We start from the raw sequence: 17,946 nt of genomic DNA on the forward strand, positions 1-17,946 counted from the left end.
TACAAAAACCACCCAAACCAATTATGGTCGACGGGGAACCAGAATTTGAAGTTAAGGACATTCTAGATTCAAAAATCATCAAATCAAAATTATTTTATTTGATAGACTGGAAAGGATATGGACCACAAGAAAGATCATGGGAACCCAGTGATCACATTCATGCTCCACGGTTTTTAAAAAGATTCCATCATAATCATCCAAACAAACCTGGACCGGTGGGAGAACCCACTCTTAGGGGGGTTTTGTAGGGGTGTGGGGGAGTGCTGTCATGGTGCATGCGCCAAAACACTTGGAACTGGCTGGCCTTTCCCAGTCGCTGACACCCATCAGGGCTTATAAATGCCCAAAGAGTAGTCCAAGGACTTCCTGGACTCAGTCCTTGCGCCGTAGGCGCCAGGCTCATAATTTTCCATCTGGTAATGCACTGCATGGGACTACATATAGCCCAGTCAAAGGGAGCTGAATCATCTGGGTTATCCTGGGTGTGGCTGTGGGACTACTTTACCTGTGATTGCAGAATGAGGCTGGAGGGACTATTTTATTGGAACTACTTACAAGGCTATTTAAACCACGCCCTACCGACAGAACACGCTTCGCGTTATTCTGCACTCCTGCAGCGTAACGCTCACCGTGTCTGCTTAGCTCCAGTACCTGAACGCCAGCAGCCACGCCCGTTATGGAACTTCCATTGGAACCTGAAGAGAAGAAAGAAACAGGAATTGATACTGATTTTTCGATCTTACCTGAAGGATTCCATCCGAGCGGCCGGTCCTTGAGCTGCTCTTCAGTTAGCCGCACCTGCAGAAAAGAAAGCATCTGCAAGAACAGCTGATACTCACCCAGAGACCGCTTCCCTTGGGATTCCTCTGCAGCGGTTCCTCCGATCACCGCTCCGTAGAAACGCTGCACCTCTTTGCAGGAAAGAAAAGAACACAGCAGGTTAGTCGCGCATGGGGAGAAACCATTATAGACACTTTCGGCGCCACTCGCGAACACTATTCTCAGCCGCATAGTATCTGCTCAGCATTGAAAGACGGGTCAAATCTTCATTAAAAAACTGCTCAAGACCGCGCCTGAAAGAAAGGTGAATACAAGGTTAAAACTTCGGTAATAAAGACATTTAAGCAACTATTCCAAGCACCTATTGGTATAGAGCCTTACCTGCTGAGTCAAGCAATTCAAGACTCTGCTACACCCCCACAGGATCAGTGAAGGAACTTGATCCAGGGAGAGACTGTCATATTGCGCCCCTGCAAGAGATCGCAGGACGGAGAGTCCACCACTAAACAAACTAAGGTGAGGCTGAAGCAGAGGGGGGGCATTATGAGATTACGGGAGGTGGGAACTCAACCCGCTCCTCACGGTGCTAACATCCTATTTCGACCTTGTAGGCAAAAGCATTCGAGGAAGTGAAAGGGAAGAAGTCGTGTGCAAGTCTCTCCATCCAGCCGTGTAACGCCAGCGCAGACATTCCTGCATCTTCGAGCGACGACCCCCAAGGAGACCACGTGAGCGTGACAGAGGAGTTGAGTGGTCGAGACCAGGAGGGAAGAGTAGAGGTCCGCCCACTCGGAGAGGAAGGTGGAGATCTGACCAGGCCGCCTATAGATAGCCACAGTAAGGGAATGGCTCAGAGAGAGAGAGAACCTGCAGATGAGGCATTCGAAGGAGGAGTAGGCCTGTGTAGGAATAACAGAGGCAGGAAGCCACTCGGGGAAGATCAGGGCTACACCCCCTCCGGAAAGTTTGGACCTGGGCGTAAAGAGGATCTTGTAGCCGTCAGGGAGGAGAGTGTCTTAGCTCGTGACAGAGCTGGCTGTGAACCATGTCTCGGTGAGACCGAGGACATCGAGGTCAAGTTCCTCCAGAAGGTGGCAGATGTCGGAGTGTTTGACAGCTGAGCGAGAGTTAAGAGTGGCAATATGATGAAGGTTGCCGTCCTTCAAAGACTTTCGGGGGTGGGTACAAATCAGAGGTACGCCCTGCGGAGGTGTAGAAGAAGCCCGAGGGGTTGTGGGGGGCATAAAGTGAAGCAGGAAAGGGCAAAGTAGCCAAGGAGGAGGCAGCAGGCGGAGGCGAGGAAGCTGTGTAGGGGGGAGAGAGGACAGCAGGAGAAGAAAGGAAATTGAGGCGCAGGAAGAGTCTATCGAAGAGAAGGTTGGCCGAAGGGCCTTGGACCAAGACTGTACCATTCAAGTAAACATTAATGATGACCTTGGAGGAGTGGTAGTAAGCCAGGAGGGCCTCTCACCGGGTGCCACCATTAATGGGAGAGCAGTAGAAGGGAGAGAGCACAGAGACCTATGGTATATCTAGCTGATTTATAACCTTTCTTCAGTTTAAATTAATTAATTTGTTTGGTCTTAATGAAACTAGTCCACACACCTCTGATAGATACCGTACAAGTGCCACTGTCAATGCGACTGAATTACCATGTAGCATATTCCACCAAAATACTTCAAGATAAACTCCTTAGGTGTTTGCATCAAATCCTCCGAAGCTACTCAGTCTTTTTGATATAAGTTCTTCATAATCCAGTACAAGATGTCTGAGTGTTGAAGCGGCATAACTCAATACCTCACCCCCCCCCCTTTCATGATTTCTGATCTCTATTTCACCTGTAAGGAGGACATTAAGTCAAATCTCATGTAGGCAGACCTCCAGTATGGATCAGGAAATCTCACCAAGTATGTCTCTGCGTACCCCAAACATTTCCAATCTAATAACAGTTGATTAAATTTGGTTGATTTCTTTAGAGGTTCATTCGTTCATGACCAGTCAAAATACTGCAGTAGGGTTTTCACTCATCAGATTTTTCAATAAATCATCTACAGTTCTATTTATTTTAGTCAGAGCCGTTCTACAGCTTGTCTGTAATAATGTCAACCATCGTGAAATACTTTCCCTGTCTCAATTTGGTACCTAGTTCATAGTATAGACTTTGTCCAGTCTCCATCATTAGATTTCTATATAGTGACATTCTCCTCCATTCTACATGACTAGCTAATGATTGTATTCCGAATTCGTATCTAATAGCCTCCATTGGTACACTTTTGGGGAGCCAGTAGATAATAGTTTATTCAAGCAACCTTGTGTGTAAGTGTTTGTTTGAATACTAGTCACTGTGAATCTCTGTGTAACTCCCCTACAGCTCACATTGACTCCTCTTGAGATAAGCCTGGCTGCTCAACAAGCTACCAACCTGTGTAGTACAAGCTTATACCAAAGGTTGGGTTCATATTACCCGGTGGTCATGGTTGTTGTAGTGCACCCAAATGGTACTGCATACAATCTTGCCTAACACCTTTGAACCTATGCATAATGCTAGCCTTAAAGCACTCCCCTACAAGACCACCTTTGAAAGGTAGGCTATAGTTGTACCCCTTAAATATTGATCACGCTCACACCAGAGAAAATGCATCCCTTTAGGGAATTGAGGCAATGAGTCTATCTTGCAAGAGATAACAAATGTAATCTGTACAGAAGTGAGGATGGGCAAAGGTCTCTGCTCCAGAGTGGTATATTCTGTCTCTCAACCGCTCCCAGGTCCTTAAGACTGATGCTGGGCCTGGAACTTAAATACTCTTGACTTGGTTACTGTATACGGGCAGAGCTAATCCAAAACTGTTCTTCTTGCCGTTCAAGGGATGCTGTAGTCTCCAGCGTTGCATGGCCAGGTTTACATTTAGACCAATCCTGCAAAACATACAGCTGGCTCTGCGGGAATACATAATAGTGCTTGCTTAGCATCATTTGCTATGTTATAAACATTCATACATAAACACATCTTCCCACCATTCTCTCAACATTTCACTCAATACAATAATATTTGATCTGGTCCAGTAATTCTCCCCAAAAAACCTTGTTTTCCTAGTACTCTGTATGTCCTGCATTGAATCTTTTTTAGTCTCCATTATCTTGTGATGGACAGGCAGCTTCTCAGCCAATGTGTGCTCTGCCAGCCTGCCTATAGTCTGTTTTTAGCACAGGCTGCATTCACTGTGTGCTTTGAGCAAAGCTAACTACCCCTTTAACAGTTTTACAAATATATTCAGCTAACTAATTATTTGTGCCTTATATTTAAATCCTACGTATCTTTATTTAGTGACCCTCCCCCCCCGGACTCTTGTAGTGCTTAGAAAACAGATAACCAAAGTCTTTCCTATTTTTAAAGCGCTTGGGAAGTTTGTAAATGAAGAAATACACTAGGATCCTTGCCAACACCACCTTGGTGGGAATCACATCAATAAGGAGATTTAATGAACTGCAAGTCCTTTCAGTTGAAGACCCATTCTTCACAATTCACAAGGATAAGGTAGTCCTGCGCACTCACCCACAATATGCGCCTACATTTATTTCAAAGTTCCATGTGAACCAGTCGATAAAACTACCCACCTTTTTCCAGAACCCCACTAACATGGCAGAAAGAAGCCTCCACACACTAGATGTGAGGAGAGTGGTGATCTATTACCTTGAAAAGACAAGACCAGTAAGAAAGATAAACCAGTTTTTTGTTTCAGTGGCTGTTAGAGAAAGGGACCCTGTCTCGAGATCAGCAATTTCAAAGTGGATCGTTAACTGCATCACACTGTTACATTATTGCCAAGAGAGATCTGCCCTTCACGCCGGGAGCACTCTTCTTAGGGTACGGGGGCTACCATAGCATTCATTGCAAATGTAGTCCATTTGTAAACCAGCAACGTGGAGTTCTGTACACACCTTTACACAACACTATTGCCTTGATACACACTCTAGGTCTGATTCTCAGGTGGGACAAGCGGTGCTAAGACATGTCTTTGCTACTGTTCCTTCACACATCCTACCATCATCTATGGGTACTGCTTGCTAATGTATGCACAGCGTGTGATTCTAAGCAGATTAACAAGCATCAGAAGACCTGCATTACTCACCGTAATAGCATTTCTGATTGTTAGGGAGAATTCTCAGAAATGTGCTAATTTCCCTCTACTTTAGAGAACCCCAGCAACGTTGCTGGATTTTGAGGACTTCAATTTTTAACCTGGAGAGAGGTATGATTTGAACACTGTTTCTTTTGGTTGTGGAGTCCAACAAACTCCATAGGCATCATCTTTTACATTGTCACACAGCACCTTCAGTGCAGTGGCACAGGGAAGTCTTTCAGATATCCCAAATGTTTAAATACCTTCTCTTTGATAAGCTACCGTTTCCAAGAGCAGTAAAGTGAAATTGAATTTACTTACATTTGTAACTTTCTAGACCCAGCACATCTTAAAATAGGGTGCTGGAGGGGTTACTTAGTATCCCCTTTGTCTAGCTTCTCATGTAACATTTTTATGTTACCCTTTCCTCGATGAATGGCTGGTGGCAGTGGTTTACTTTTAACTACCATGGTGTGCTTTTACCGCGGGCTGCGTTCACAGCTGCAGTAAAGCACCCAAGGGTGCCATTTTTGTCAAAATGGCCAGAGTCGTCTTTTTTCACCATTTCTTTGTTGAAAGGTCCTTCTTGAGATTTACTCTGCTCACCAAACCATGTTTGGTCCTTTTGTTCATTTTGTCTTTGGCTGGATTTACAAATGAAGCCTGCCTCTGGCTCCAGGGTGTCTGGCGGGGGCAGGAAGCGAGGGAGGTGCCCGAAACTCCATGTGCTTAGTCTCCTATGAGACAGGACTGCACTCGTAGGCGATTTGCCTGGCTGGCTGTCCGGCAAGGACAGCTACCCTGCTGGGTGACTGACAGCTGGGCTGGAATGAATGGGAGAAACCTGCATAAAAGGCAAAGCTTTTTGACTTGGAAGGCAGTCGACCACTGGACGAAGGAATCCAAAGAAGAAGAACTTGGAAGAGGTGCCTGCTGCAACTCTTGGACTGTTGGTTTGCCCGGTGAAGTCCTGCTGCTGTGCTGAGGCTCTGAATTCGCCTAGACTAGAGAAGCCCTGCAAGGACAACTTCTCCCCTGGAGTTGGTAGGACCAATGAACTTAAGCCACCTGGACATCCTCTCGGAGCTGGTTGAAATTCCACTGCTGTTGTTGCTGGAACCGAATAGCCAGGGAGAAGAGCACCAGATCATGTGCGTTGCTTTTAAGTTGGCCAAGAGCTCCAGGAAGATCCTTTGGACTCTGAGGAAGCATGACTGACCGAGCCTGAGCCACCTCCAAAGCGCTGGACCCCAGGTGCAAGGAAAGCCCATCTCGACAGCCAAGAGTCTGCAGTGTAGCTACTTGCTTAGATGCGAGGAGCTGAAACTGCGAAGTGCCACTGAATAGAAGTTGGTTCTTTTCTGTCGCCGACCGTCCCGTTGAGTCCTCCAGACATCCTCCCTTTTGTCCCCACGACTGAGGCCCAGGAACACAGGATCTGCAGAGCTGCACAGGAACAGAAGCCAGCCAAAGCATTTTTCTTCTAACCAAAGGTACTGTAACTTACCTCTTGTTTTGTAACCTCACTTGTTGTCAGTTGAGACTGGTAGTGGTTGCTTTTGTAGAGTTGCTCACAGCTTCTTTAACTCACAAGCTTAAACAGCTTGTGGCCCTTCTTTGATGTCTTCTTTTCTACAAAGACTTCTAACACATTGTGCAAGACTTTTACCTACCTGCAAGAAGTGCTTCAGCTCACCTAGACTTTTGCCCAATGACTTTGGCCTAGCCTGGCTCCCTGAATGACTCTTCTTCCCTCTGACATTGTTTGGTCTTCCTTCCGCAAAGGGCTTAACTAACTTTACATTGTTTTTCTTTTCAAAAGTACTTACCTACTTCAGAACATTTGTTTGATATCTTGTTTTGTTCTAATCATCGTTTTCTTTGACATATTCCCAAGTCTAGTTCTAAATGCAAACAGTGGTATATTAATGTCCACAGTGTCCTAGTTACTAAAGTCACCTGAGGGTGTAGGAAGTGTCTGTGTGCCATCCCAAAAGGGTACTTACTGATTTAGGAATATTAGAGTGTGTATTTTGGAGTTTATTTGTGTTATTATATAGGTTGGGTTCCTATTGCCAGGAGGTCAGGGTTGTTGTGCACCCAAAGGGTACTGCCTACAATCTTACATAACACTGATGATTGTATCTGCTTAGATTCACATGTGCCCACCCTTCCTCCCCTCTGGGAGTTGAAGAATCCTGGACATCTTACACCTCCTCTCTTCTGTACTCGCGCTGACCATAAGGCTCCCTCATGGCAGAAAAAACACAATCGGAGGGACCTTGACGCACAAGGGATTTTGGGTACACTACACATCACGTTATGTATAGTGTTACAGTCACGCCCATGTCGACGTCCTCTTTCGATCCTCGAAAGAAAGATGCAATACTATGCGATTACCACTAGATGTCAGACTATATGCACAGCATGTGAATCTAAGCAGATAACGAATTTGTATTGCTTTCCAAACCCGTGAGCATCTGGGCGCATTTCTTACATAGGTAGTTACAGGCACTGTTATAATTCACAAAATTTACAAAAACGCAGGACATGAAATTTACAAAATTACAAGAAGTGGGTTGAGGAAACATATGGAATATACAGACACAATATACAGAGTACGAAACAAAACAAGTTTGGCAGGATTGGCTAACAAAGTATCAGATACAAGCATCAGTAATGCTAATACGGTGAGTAATACTCGTCATAGGTGGAGACATTTTATGAAGCACTGAAAGGGTTCTGGCGCTCTGTTTTGTTTGTGTCGGCAAGAATGTGCCCTAGAATTCCATTTTATCAGGAGAACATAACTTGGGTGGACAAGTTCAAATGGAAATGCTTTGTAGACCTGCACTGCTTCATAGGTTGCTATCTGTCAGAAGACCTTCAAGTAATGTGAACAGAAGGAAGCACTTATTGAATGACCAATTTTAATATGTATGTTTTTATCTACTACTGCTATTTAACCAATCTGATCATTTAATACTTACATTTTAATGTTTATATTTCAATGGATTTCACATGTAATGTTTTTGTTGTGGTTTATGGATTTTATATGAGTAAACTTTGTGATCTGTCGAACATCCAATAACCCCCAGGGAGCAGACTGCCACTATAGTCTACAATGGGAATAGATCTGAAATATATGAAACAGTATTAACTGCTCCCTCCTCCATTTAACTAGGTTTTGGAAATACAAGAAGAATGTATATGTCATAAAGTGGGCATCTCATGTGTTGGTTAAACCGTTTCTAATTGCACAGTTAAAAGACTAAGGGGGTCATTACGAGGTTGGAGGTAAGGGATTACCGGTAAGGGTGCCGATGCCGGTAATCCCTTACCCCCGTATTCCCTTTGCAGGTCCTTCCTTACCTCCTGCTTTTAGTAGGAGTTAAGTACGGGACCCGCAAAGGTACCTCAGAGGTAATTACGGTACCGTAATTACCTCCTTCCCCATTCCCATTGAGCCCTATGGGGCAGGAATGGGAATGGGGAAGGGCAAAAGGTGAATGGGGAATTACCAATCCCTCCAACCCTGGAATGGACCGGTAATTACTCCATTCACCATGCCGGATTTGGGACGGTTTCGGAGGCAACCATGGAGCTAATTGCTCCATGGTTAGCTCCAAACCCGGATTGAGGCCCTAAGTTTTGGTTGCAAATAGAAAATAGTGATTCTTGTGTGTTGCCTTTGGACAATGGGGTTTTTCATGTGTGGAGCCTACACTTTAAATTTTAGATACGTTCCTGAGTAGTTTTTAGACAGTCAGTATTTGTTTAAATGAAATGATGGATGGAAAAGCATTGAATTAATTGTAACCACTGCTCTGGACAGCCTTAATTTTCGTCGTTTTTTTCAGTCCACTTGTACAATTGTCGAAATGGAAAACGGTTAGGGCTGGTCCCCAAAAGTGGTAGTCCACATCAAACAGTTGGAACGACACCGCAAGCAACACGCTTTGGCGACATTAGTGATATGTAGCTTGGGATTTTAGGCACTGCAACATCTGTGCAACTGATATTTGGATATACCCATTGCTCTCGCACTGAAAAGTGATGAATGGAAACGTTTTGACTTGATGTGACAACCGTTAGGAAAGATTCCTCTTAACTGCACATTTCCTTTCATTTCTTTGGACCCCAAACTTTTTGCTTTTACTTTTGAATCTGTCCTGTTATTTTTGCACTGGCTTTTGCTCATCTGTTATGGTGAACTGACATATCCTTCAGGCTGTCAGTACTGGGAAACCTTGTTTCCCTTAGACTTGTTACTTTGTTACTACTTGTAGTAACTTATCACTTGTGGTAACTTTTTATCATTGTACAATGCATCTTACAATGCAGTACAATGGGGTACACTTTTTGTTTTGCCCTAGACTAACACTCAGATGATTTTTGGTTACTCTAGGTGTGCAAAGTGGATAGGCTGGTGGCTGCAGTGACTTTTCACAATTTTTCTTGGTGCATTTTGTTTTAGCCTCACCGCGTTTGGCTGCTAACTGTGGTTAGTGGTCAAACATGGTCATACAACAAGGTTTTTCGCTTGTCCTTTGGCCATCTTGTCTTTTAGCCTTCTTCCTGGCCTGTGATGCAATGGAAATCCTTATAAGGACTTCCAATGTCCAGGAAAGCAGAGGCTTTTGGTGGGTTACGGGCGGGCTCTGTTTGCTGCCAGGGCGTGCGCTGGGACTGTCTGGTCCCAATCCACATACTGGTGCCTGTGTGTCTGAGTGGATGGAATGAGATTTGCTGCCAGTGGTCCTGATTGGACCACTGCTGGGAGGGTGTGTGTGGGTGGGTGGGTGGGCCAGATCTGTCATTGGCTAGTGGGGGCAGCTGCTTTTACCTGGCCTTTGGAATAAGAGGACCCCTGCACCCACTCTAGAGAGATCCCAGAAGAAAAAAGAGCCAAGATTTCTGTCCAGCTACAAAACTTTCAAGGAGACTGTGGACCCGTCGGCGATCTACTTCTGCTGCTCCCCTGGTAGAGCCCTATCCTGTGGAAGATCTCCAGCAGTCCTGTGTTAGGCTAAGTTTGAATGCAGTACACTCTGGGAACGCTACAAACAACTCAACTATGACTACAGGTATAGGCAACCCAACCTTTGGTATAAGCTTCTACTACACAGTTTTGGTAGAGTGTTGAGCAGCCAGGCTTATCTCAAGGGGGGACATGTGAGCAGCAGTGGAGCGACACAACGGTTCAGTTACAGGTATTCAAATAAACTCTTACACTCAAAGTTTCTTGCATAAACAATTATTAATGTATCAGTCAGTTATAAAGCCGCCTTCAGAAGGGAGCAATAGAATAGTAACACACAAATACACTACATTTCTGCACACTCTGAGTTTCTGAATCGGACAAGACCCTTTTGGAATGGACCACAGACACAACCTACACCCACAGGTGACTTCAGTAACAAGGGTGCTGGGGACATTAGTATCTTACTGTTGGCACTCAGAACACTCTTTAAAAGTTGGTAAAAGGCAAAGGTTATTAGAACACAAGAGACCACACATTTCTTAAGCAGTGCAGATACTTTGAGTTCACTAGAAGTTATTCAATTCAATATGCTAAGCCAAAGTCAATGGCCAAAAGTCTTGGATAGGATAAAGCACTTCTGGTAAGTAAATGGAAAAGTCTTTGCACAAGTTCTTAGGCGTCTTTGATGAAAAGAAGAATCAAATGTAGGGCCACAAGCTGATTAGACTTGTGGGTTGTGGAAGTTACAAGCACTTCAACAGTAAGAGGTAAGTTCTCTTAGACTTGTTTTGCAGTACCTTGGTAAAGAAGAAAAGATGCAGCTATGACTTCTGTTCCTGTACATCACTGCAAATCTCACTATTCCCGGGCCTCAGTCGTGGGGACAAAAGGGAGGCTGTCGGGGGACTCCTGCAACACACTGGGACTGTCGAAACCCGCAACCAGCAAACTTCACTTTCAGTGGCTTTTTCACGTTTCAGCTACCGCAAATAGAAACAACTTGGTTCCTGGCTGTCAAGGTGGACTGTCCTTGCTTGTGGGGTCCCACACCCTGCTGATGGGGCTCAGGCTTGGTCAGTCCTGTTTCGTGGGTGTCCGGAGAATCTTCCAAAAGCTTTAGGCCAGCTTAAAAGGCCTGCTCCCCATCTCCCCTGCTGATCTGTTCTCTCTTGGCACCTGGCCACCCTCTGTCTTTTGGGCCCAGGTAACTGCTCATCCTGTCACCCACCCGCACTGCCTCCGGGCCACCCCTTGCACTGGGGTCTGTATCTGTACCCATACAGACCCCCTTTTTCTTCCTGCACTTATCGGACCTACCCTGTCTGCTGCCTGAAATCTAGCACTTGCAAATTGCTGGCTGCATTACCACTGTTTGTTGCCTTTATTATTTATTTATTGTTATTTATCTGTTTCTCCTCTGCTCCGCACTTTCCACCTCTCCCCCCCCTTCCATGCACTTTTCCCCTCCCCCCTCTCCCATGCACTTGCACGTTCTCAATGTCACTGGACCTAGTAAGATCGCTGTTTTGTTCTCCCCTGTTCCCCTCCCTTGCCTAGTCGAGCTCTGAAACACTTGTGGAGGAACGTGATAGAAATAAAATATCAATCAATCAATAAAAGGAAGACGCACAATCTGGTGTCCCTCTCCCTGGCTATACGGTTTCCTTCAGCAACTTTGAGTAAATTCAACCAACTCCGAGATGGGTGTCCAGGTGGCTTACTTCGGTGTTGAGTGGTCCCACCAACTCAAAGGGAGAAGTCGTCCTTGCAGGGGCTTCTCTGTCGATACGAAGTTGGCAAGTTGGCACTACAGCAGGGCTTCACCGGGCAAACCAACGGTCCAGGAGTTGCAGCAGGTGTCCTCTTCAAGCTCTTCTTCGGTTCCTTCGTACAGTGGTCGACTCTGCCTTCCAAGCCAAAAGCCTCACTTTTTGTTCAGTTCTCTCCCATTCATTCCAGTCTAGCAGTCACTCGCCCAGCAGGGTGGCTGTCCTTGCCGGACAGTCAGCCAGCCAATCACCACAGAGTGCATTTGGGTCTCCTAGGAAACTACGCACAGGGAGTTTCGGGCACCTCCCTCACTTCCTGCCTCCCCCAGACACTCTGGAGCCAGAGGCGGGTTTCACTCCTGAAGCCTGCCAAAGGCGAAATTAAGAAAGAGACCAAACCTGGTTTGGCGTGCAGAGAAACTCTCTAGAAGGACCTTTCCACAAAGACATGGCGAAAAAAGACCACCGGGGACCATTTTGTCAAAGATGGCTCTGCGCCATTTTGAAAAAGATGGCTTCCGTGGTTAGTGTTACTAGAGCTGCGAACAGCCGCGGTAAATGCAAACCATGGTAGTTCAGAACGAAACCGCTGCCACCAGCCATTCTGTGAGGAAAGGGTAATATAAAAGTGGTACATGAGCACTTAGACACAGGGGATACTAAGTGACCCCTCCAGCACTCTATTGTAAGATAGGGTGTGCTGGGTCTAGCAAGTACAATGCTAAGTAAAGTCAATTTCACTTTACTGCTCTGGGAAACTAGTTTATCCCAGAGAAGGTATTTAAACCTCAGGAAATCTAAAAGACTTACCTGTGTCACTGCACTGAAGGTGCTGTGTAACACAATGTAAAAGATGATGCCTATGGAGTTTGTCAGACTCCATAACCAAAAGAAACAAACCTAGAAAACAATTAGAATTAAAAGAACAAAGTCCAAAATTTCAGCAAAGGATCTGGGGGTCTCTACGGTAGAGAGGAACTAGCACATTTATGAGAATTCTACCTAACATCCTGCTAAGGAGCTGTGACCCTTGGAGTGGAGGGAACATCCATTCTTGACATCTGCTCTGAGTCCTATGAAGAAGAGCCTTCGAAAGTGCCCCACAACAGCCCTGTGTTTGGGCGACCGGGCTGCAGACGTCACAGTTCTGAGTTGAGGCCTGAAACTTGGTGCTCAGCTTGTGCAACATTTCGTGGTCCTAGCATCAAGGGGACCTAAGATGGGAGTGAAAGTCTGACCACGGCAAGTGAAGCCCTTTGCGTCGCTGTGTCAATTTGTGTCTTGAGAGGGGCCTTGCATAGCGTTTTGCTGCGTTCTTCCACTGAGAGTCCTTGCATCAAACATCACCAGAGATGATCTCGAAACTGCAACCCCTGGGGAATCAAGGTCTGAGGCTGACAGCAGGAAAAGCAACCCTGGACCACCTTCAACTGATCTTCCAAGTCTCATGAAGAATCAGAGTAAAGGGGGTGAGTTATGGCAATACTAACCTGCCCCCTAAACTCCCCTTTAAACGTTTGGTAACTTTTATAAAACCCTTTTAACACTTTGGCTTTGCCATTGCTTATTCACACAAGCACTCTGAAATTTGGGAGCAGGTTTGTTAGCTAGTTTAATTTGTCCGCTGACACTTGGAACTGCTCACTTTTTGTAGCTTCACAAACTGTGTGGAAACTTTGCCTACCTTTTGGGCACAAGACCCCAGACAACCTAGGGTTTAGCTTCTGAAGTTGGGGTTGATTCTCTGTGAACTTGGCGTGCCAATACTAATCTGTACCTTTCTTTTCAGGGGTTTGAAATGTATTTTGCCCTGCACCCGTAATTGTATATATGTATCTAATATTGGTATTGATTGACATTACCACCTGTTGGTAGTCATTTTTCACTGTGTTTTGGCCATAAGTAAATCATAGTTATACCCGTTTGTCTAAGTGTGTTTCTTGACTGCTTTGCTGTCTGTGCTCATTGTGGACACCTTACAAGCTCACTACCTCTTGAGACTTAGCCTAGACCACTCGCCTTGCTACCTTGGACTGGTTTGGCTTCAGCTCCCAGAGTTGTCCCTCTCAAAATATATTTTTTTAAAAAGGTAGCAGGCGCCCCTCTACAGAAAGAGCATGGCTTGATAACCTTTTCTGTGGTTTATATCCACTTTGAGAGTTCGCAGCCATTGCTTTTTGCTTACTGTACCTTTCACAGATAGGAAATATCCATTTGCATATCAGTGTTTGTCCCACCCACATGGGCAGTCCAGCACCGAAATGCTATGGCAATTTCCTTCTGAACAAGAGTACCAACAGCAACCCCATACACGTTTCAGCCTTGTTGGGCCTCATCAGTGAGGTGGAGCTGTGCCTCTCTGAGCACAGTGAGCAGGGAGCCCACATCTGGGTTCCCCCAGGTAACTCAGGTTGAACAACCCCAAGTTCTTGTCACAATATAGGATGGCCTTCTATACATCTGTCCACCAGGCTATAGTATAGAAAATGAGTCTGAACAACAACCAAATTCAGAGTGGACCGCTACTATTTGTGTCAGGACCAAGATGGAGTTCCACAGGGCTGGTCTTCTATAAAGGCTTAGGAAGGCTTAAAAAAACTGTCTGCCCGGTGCAATGCAAGTGGTTATGATGAATGCATATCTTTCAAGGCATCGCATTTTGGTGTCAAATGTTAGAGTTCATTTTTCTTGCAAGTGATACTGTCTTTTTCTCTCTAGGTTGATGGAAACTTGAGTAAGATATATTGCCAAAATCTCTGCTTGCTAGCTAAACTATTTCTTGACCACAAAACATTGTATTATGATGTGGAGCCTTTCCTGTTTTACGTCCTTACAAAGAATGACCCCAAGGGCTGTCACCTGGTGGGATATTTTTCAAAGGTAAGCACCTGCTAAATTGTCATGCCACAACAGTCTTCTCTTTTAATACACCCCTTTTCCTGCCGCTGGCCACAACCCTTATGAGTGTGTAGCTGTTTATTTAATTCTCTTTTGTAAAACTGAATTGTATTTTAGACTACTGTGTTAAAACCGGTCTTCAATTGTTTGAATGAATTAAACGGTTTCCCATGTGTGTGCTTTTTCTGGCCCAAATGGAGCATTGACACCCTGTGTGCCACACTCTTTTTCCACTGTAGCTTTCGGCACAATACCTTTATGGAGATAGATTCCTCGCAGTATCCCTGTAAGTGTTTATGGTGAGGAGAATGCTTCAATCCTGTAACTCTAGAAATCTGTCTGATTGATCTGTAATACACCAAGGTGCACCAGTATGCAGTCCCAATGCTGTTGTATGGTCTTAATTGTGTGCCCTCTCGAACAGACACCTGACTCATGAAGCGGTTTCCCCTTTCTTTAGGAAAAGCTTTGCCAACAGAAGTATAATGTCTCCTGCATCATGATCATGCCCCAGTATCAGCGACATGGCTTTGGGCGGTTTCTCATAGATTTCAGTAAGTGACTGTTTTGTGTGTAGTGAATTGATGGAAAAAAGTGAGTAACATAGGCCTCCGTGGGGTGTTACTGGCAGAGTTTTGTAACAATGTGATGCAGCATAGTGTGTTCCTACTTGCCTTGTCTGAGTAACGTACAGTAGTTGGATTACTCTACCCAGAGACTTCCATTTACACCCACTGATAATTTGTTTACCCTCCCTCTTGCTGACATAACACTATAAGAGAATGCCGTTGGTGTGCAAGCGATGGCACTGCTTCATGTGGTCCACAGTACCGCACAAAATCCTTTATGGAAGTTGACAGAGTTAAAAGAATCACTGGCCCAACTACTCCACTAGTTCCCTAACTAATTTAACACCACGTCGCCCTAATCTTTTAGACTGTTGCAATGTAAATCGTTGTCAAAATGTATTTTTGTGGCACCTATTTAGGACTTCATCTAGGTTTTCGCATTATGATCTGTGGTCATTTCTCTCAAAGGCTTTCAAATGCAGACCACCTTATGCACATTCTAACTGGTTTCATGCCCCATTCCACAGCAAGGATACCTTTCAAATTTGAGTGAATATCCAGAAGCTGTACCTTGCCTCTTGAAATGGGGTAGCATGCTACAAAGACTGTCAGTTAAGAACTAAGGGTTCCCTCACACATCCCACAGTGATGCATGTTGCCAAAACATTGTGGCTTTCTTAGATAAACAAAATGACACCATGCCCAGCTTTTTCCATGTCTCCACCCTTGAATCTGTAGTGGATCAACCGAACGCCCAAAGTGAAAATGGGACCAACGCCTATGGATACTAGGGTTTTACTTATGAAACTTATGTTCCTGGCTGGAAACATCTAAGCAAATGGTGAAATATGGGAACAAACCATATTATATTCAGTTTTTATATCTGCAATGGCTACTCTTTGATGTTTTATTTAGCCAAAGGTTGGGGAAAGCCCAGGTCCGATGAATATCCGTCGAGAGATTTTTAGACACAATCCCAAATTCTGGGTACCATACTTAGCAACATTGTTTAATTCTATTGTTCTTCGTAATGAAATCCAATGTTCATGTCGAGATGCAGTGATCATCCAATCCATAAAAAACTGGGAAGAGAGGATCCCTCCAATATGTCCTGTCCCCTTTTCTCCATACTTTTGAAGTCCTGTAGCTTGGTATTAATGTTTAGACCTTATAGTTTGGAATATTCCAGTGTTAGGGAGAATTTTCAGTTTAGTGCTAAATTCCTCCCACCTTAGAGACCCCTGGCTCTTTTGCTGAACTTTGGGACTTTGTACTTTTAATTCTGTGTGTTTTTCTGTATTTCTTTTGACTTTGGAATCTGACAAACTCCATAGGCATCATCTTTACATTGTGTCACACAGCACCTTCAGTGCAGTGACAAAGGGAGGTCTTCCAGATTTCCCGAAGGTTTACATACCTTCTCTTAGTGAAGCTACTGTTTCCAAGAGCAGTGAAATGAAATTAACTTTTACATTTTGTAACTTTATAGACCCAGCACACACTATCTTACAATAGGGTGGTGGAGGGGTTACTTAGTGTATCCCCTTTGTCTAGTTTCTCATGTAACATTTGTATGTTACCCTTTATACAATTAATGGCTGTTGACAGTGGTTTACTTTTCCTACCATTGTTTTTAGTGCAGGCTGCAATTGCAGCTGCAGTAAGACACCTATGGGTGCCCATTTTTGTCAAAAGGGCCCGGTCTTCCTTTTTCTGCCATTTCTTGTTGGAAAGGTCCTTCTTGAGATTTACTCTGTTAGGGAGAATTCTCATAAAAGTGCTAATTCCCTTCACCTTAGAGACCCCCAGCAACTTTTCTGGATTTTGAGGACTTGATTTTTTTACCTGGAGAGAGAGTGAGCCTTTTTTCCCACTCTCATGTATTTTGATGTGTGTTTTACTTTTGTGTTCTTTGATTATGGAGTTTTAGATAACTCCATAGGAATAATAATTTCATTTGTGTCACACAGCACTCTCAGTGCATTGACACAGGGGAAGCCTTTTAGGCAGTCAAAAGGTTTAAATACCTTATCTGAGATAAACTACGGTTTCCCAGAAAAAGTAAAGTGAAATTGACTTTACTAGTCTTTCCAAATTCCTAGACCCAGCACACCCTATTTTACAATAGAGTGCTGGAGTGGTTACTTAGTATCCCCTATGGCCAGAAACTCATGTAGCAGTCAAATGCTACCCTTTCCTCCCGAAATGGTTGTTGGCAGTGGTTTTACAATAAACTACCATTATTTTTCCCGACCGCGAACACCGGTAGCGTTAAATCGCGGGAGCCATGTTTTTCAAGATGGCGTCTGAGCCCCCTTTGTTTACACGGGTCCCGGTCTTCTTTTTTCACCATTTCTTTTTGGAAAGGTCCTTCTAGAGGTTGTGCGCCAAACCAGGTTTGGTCCCTTTGTTCCTACGACTTTGGCGGGCTTCAGGACTGAAGACTGCCTCTGGCGCTCGAGTTTCTGGGGTGGGCAGGAAGTGAGGGAGGTGCCCGAAACTCCCCGTGCTTAGTCTTCTAGGAGACCCAAATGCACTCTGGCGTGATTGGCTGGCTGACTGTCCGGCAAGGACAGCCACTCTGCTGGGTGAGTGGCAGCTAGGCTGGAATCATTGGGAGGAAACTGGATTAAAGGTGAGTCTCTTGGCTTGGAAGGCAGAGTCGACCACTGGAACTAAAGAACCAAAGACGAGCTTGAAGAGAACAGCTGCTGCAACTCCTGGACCATTGATTTACCCAGTGAAGACCTGCAGAAGGTCCGAATCGCCAAGTTCATCTCGACAGAGAAGCCCTTCAAGGACGACTTCTCCCTTTGAGTTGGTGG

At 44.9% G+C, this 17,946-nt stretch overlaps 1 protein-coding gene across 2 annotated transcripts in view; it reads left to right on the forward strand.

Annotated features, from left to right (window-relative positions):
• Positions 1 to 17,946, forward strand: part of KAT6B (lysine acetyltransferase 6B) — a 1,467,124-nt gene that overhangs the window by 880,489 nt on the left and 568,689 nt on the right. For both annotated transcript variants that reach the window (XM_069610967.1, XM_069610966.1), the window contains exons 11-12: positions 14,373 to 14,534; positions 15,013 to 15,106. In XM_069610967.1, the coding sequence (XP_069467068.1) occupies positions 14,373 to 14,534; positions 15,013 to 15,106 (256 nt within the window). The remainder of the gene's footprint in view (positions 1 to 14,372; positions 14,535 to 15,012; positions 15,107 to 17,946) is intronic.

This window comes from Ambystoma mexicanum, chromosome 8 (assembly GCF_040938575.1).
Source record: "Ambystoma mexicanum isolate Mex_15411 chromosome 8, UKY_AmexF1_1, whole genome shotgun sequence".
NCBI lineage: Eukaryota > Metazoa > Chordata > Amphibia > Caudata > Ambystomatidae > Ambystoma > Ambystoma mexicanum.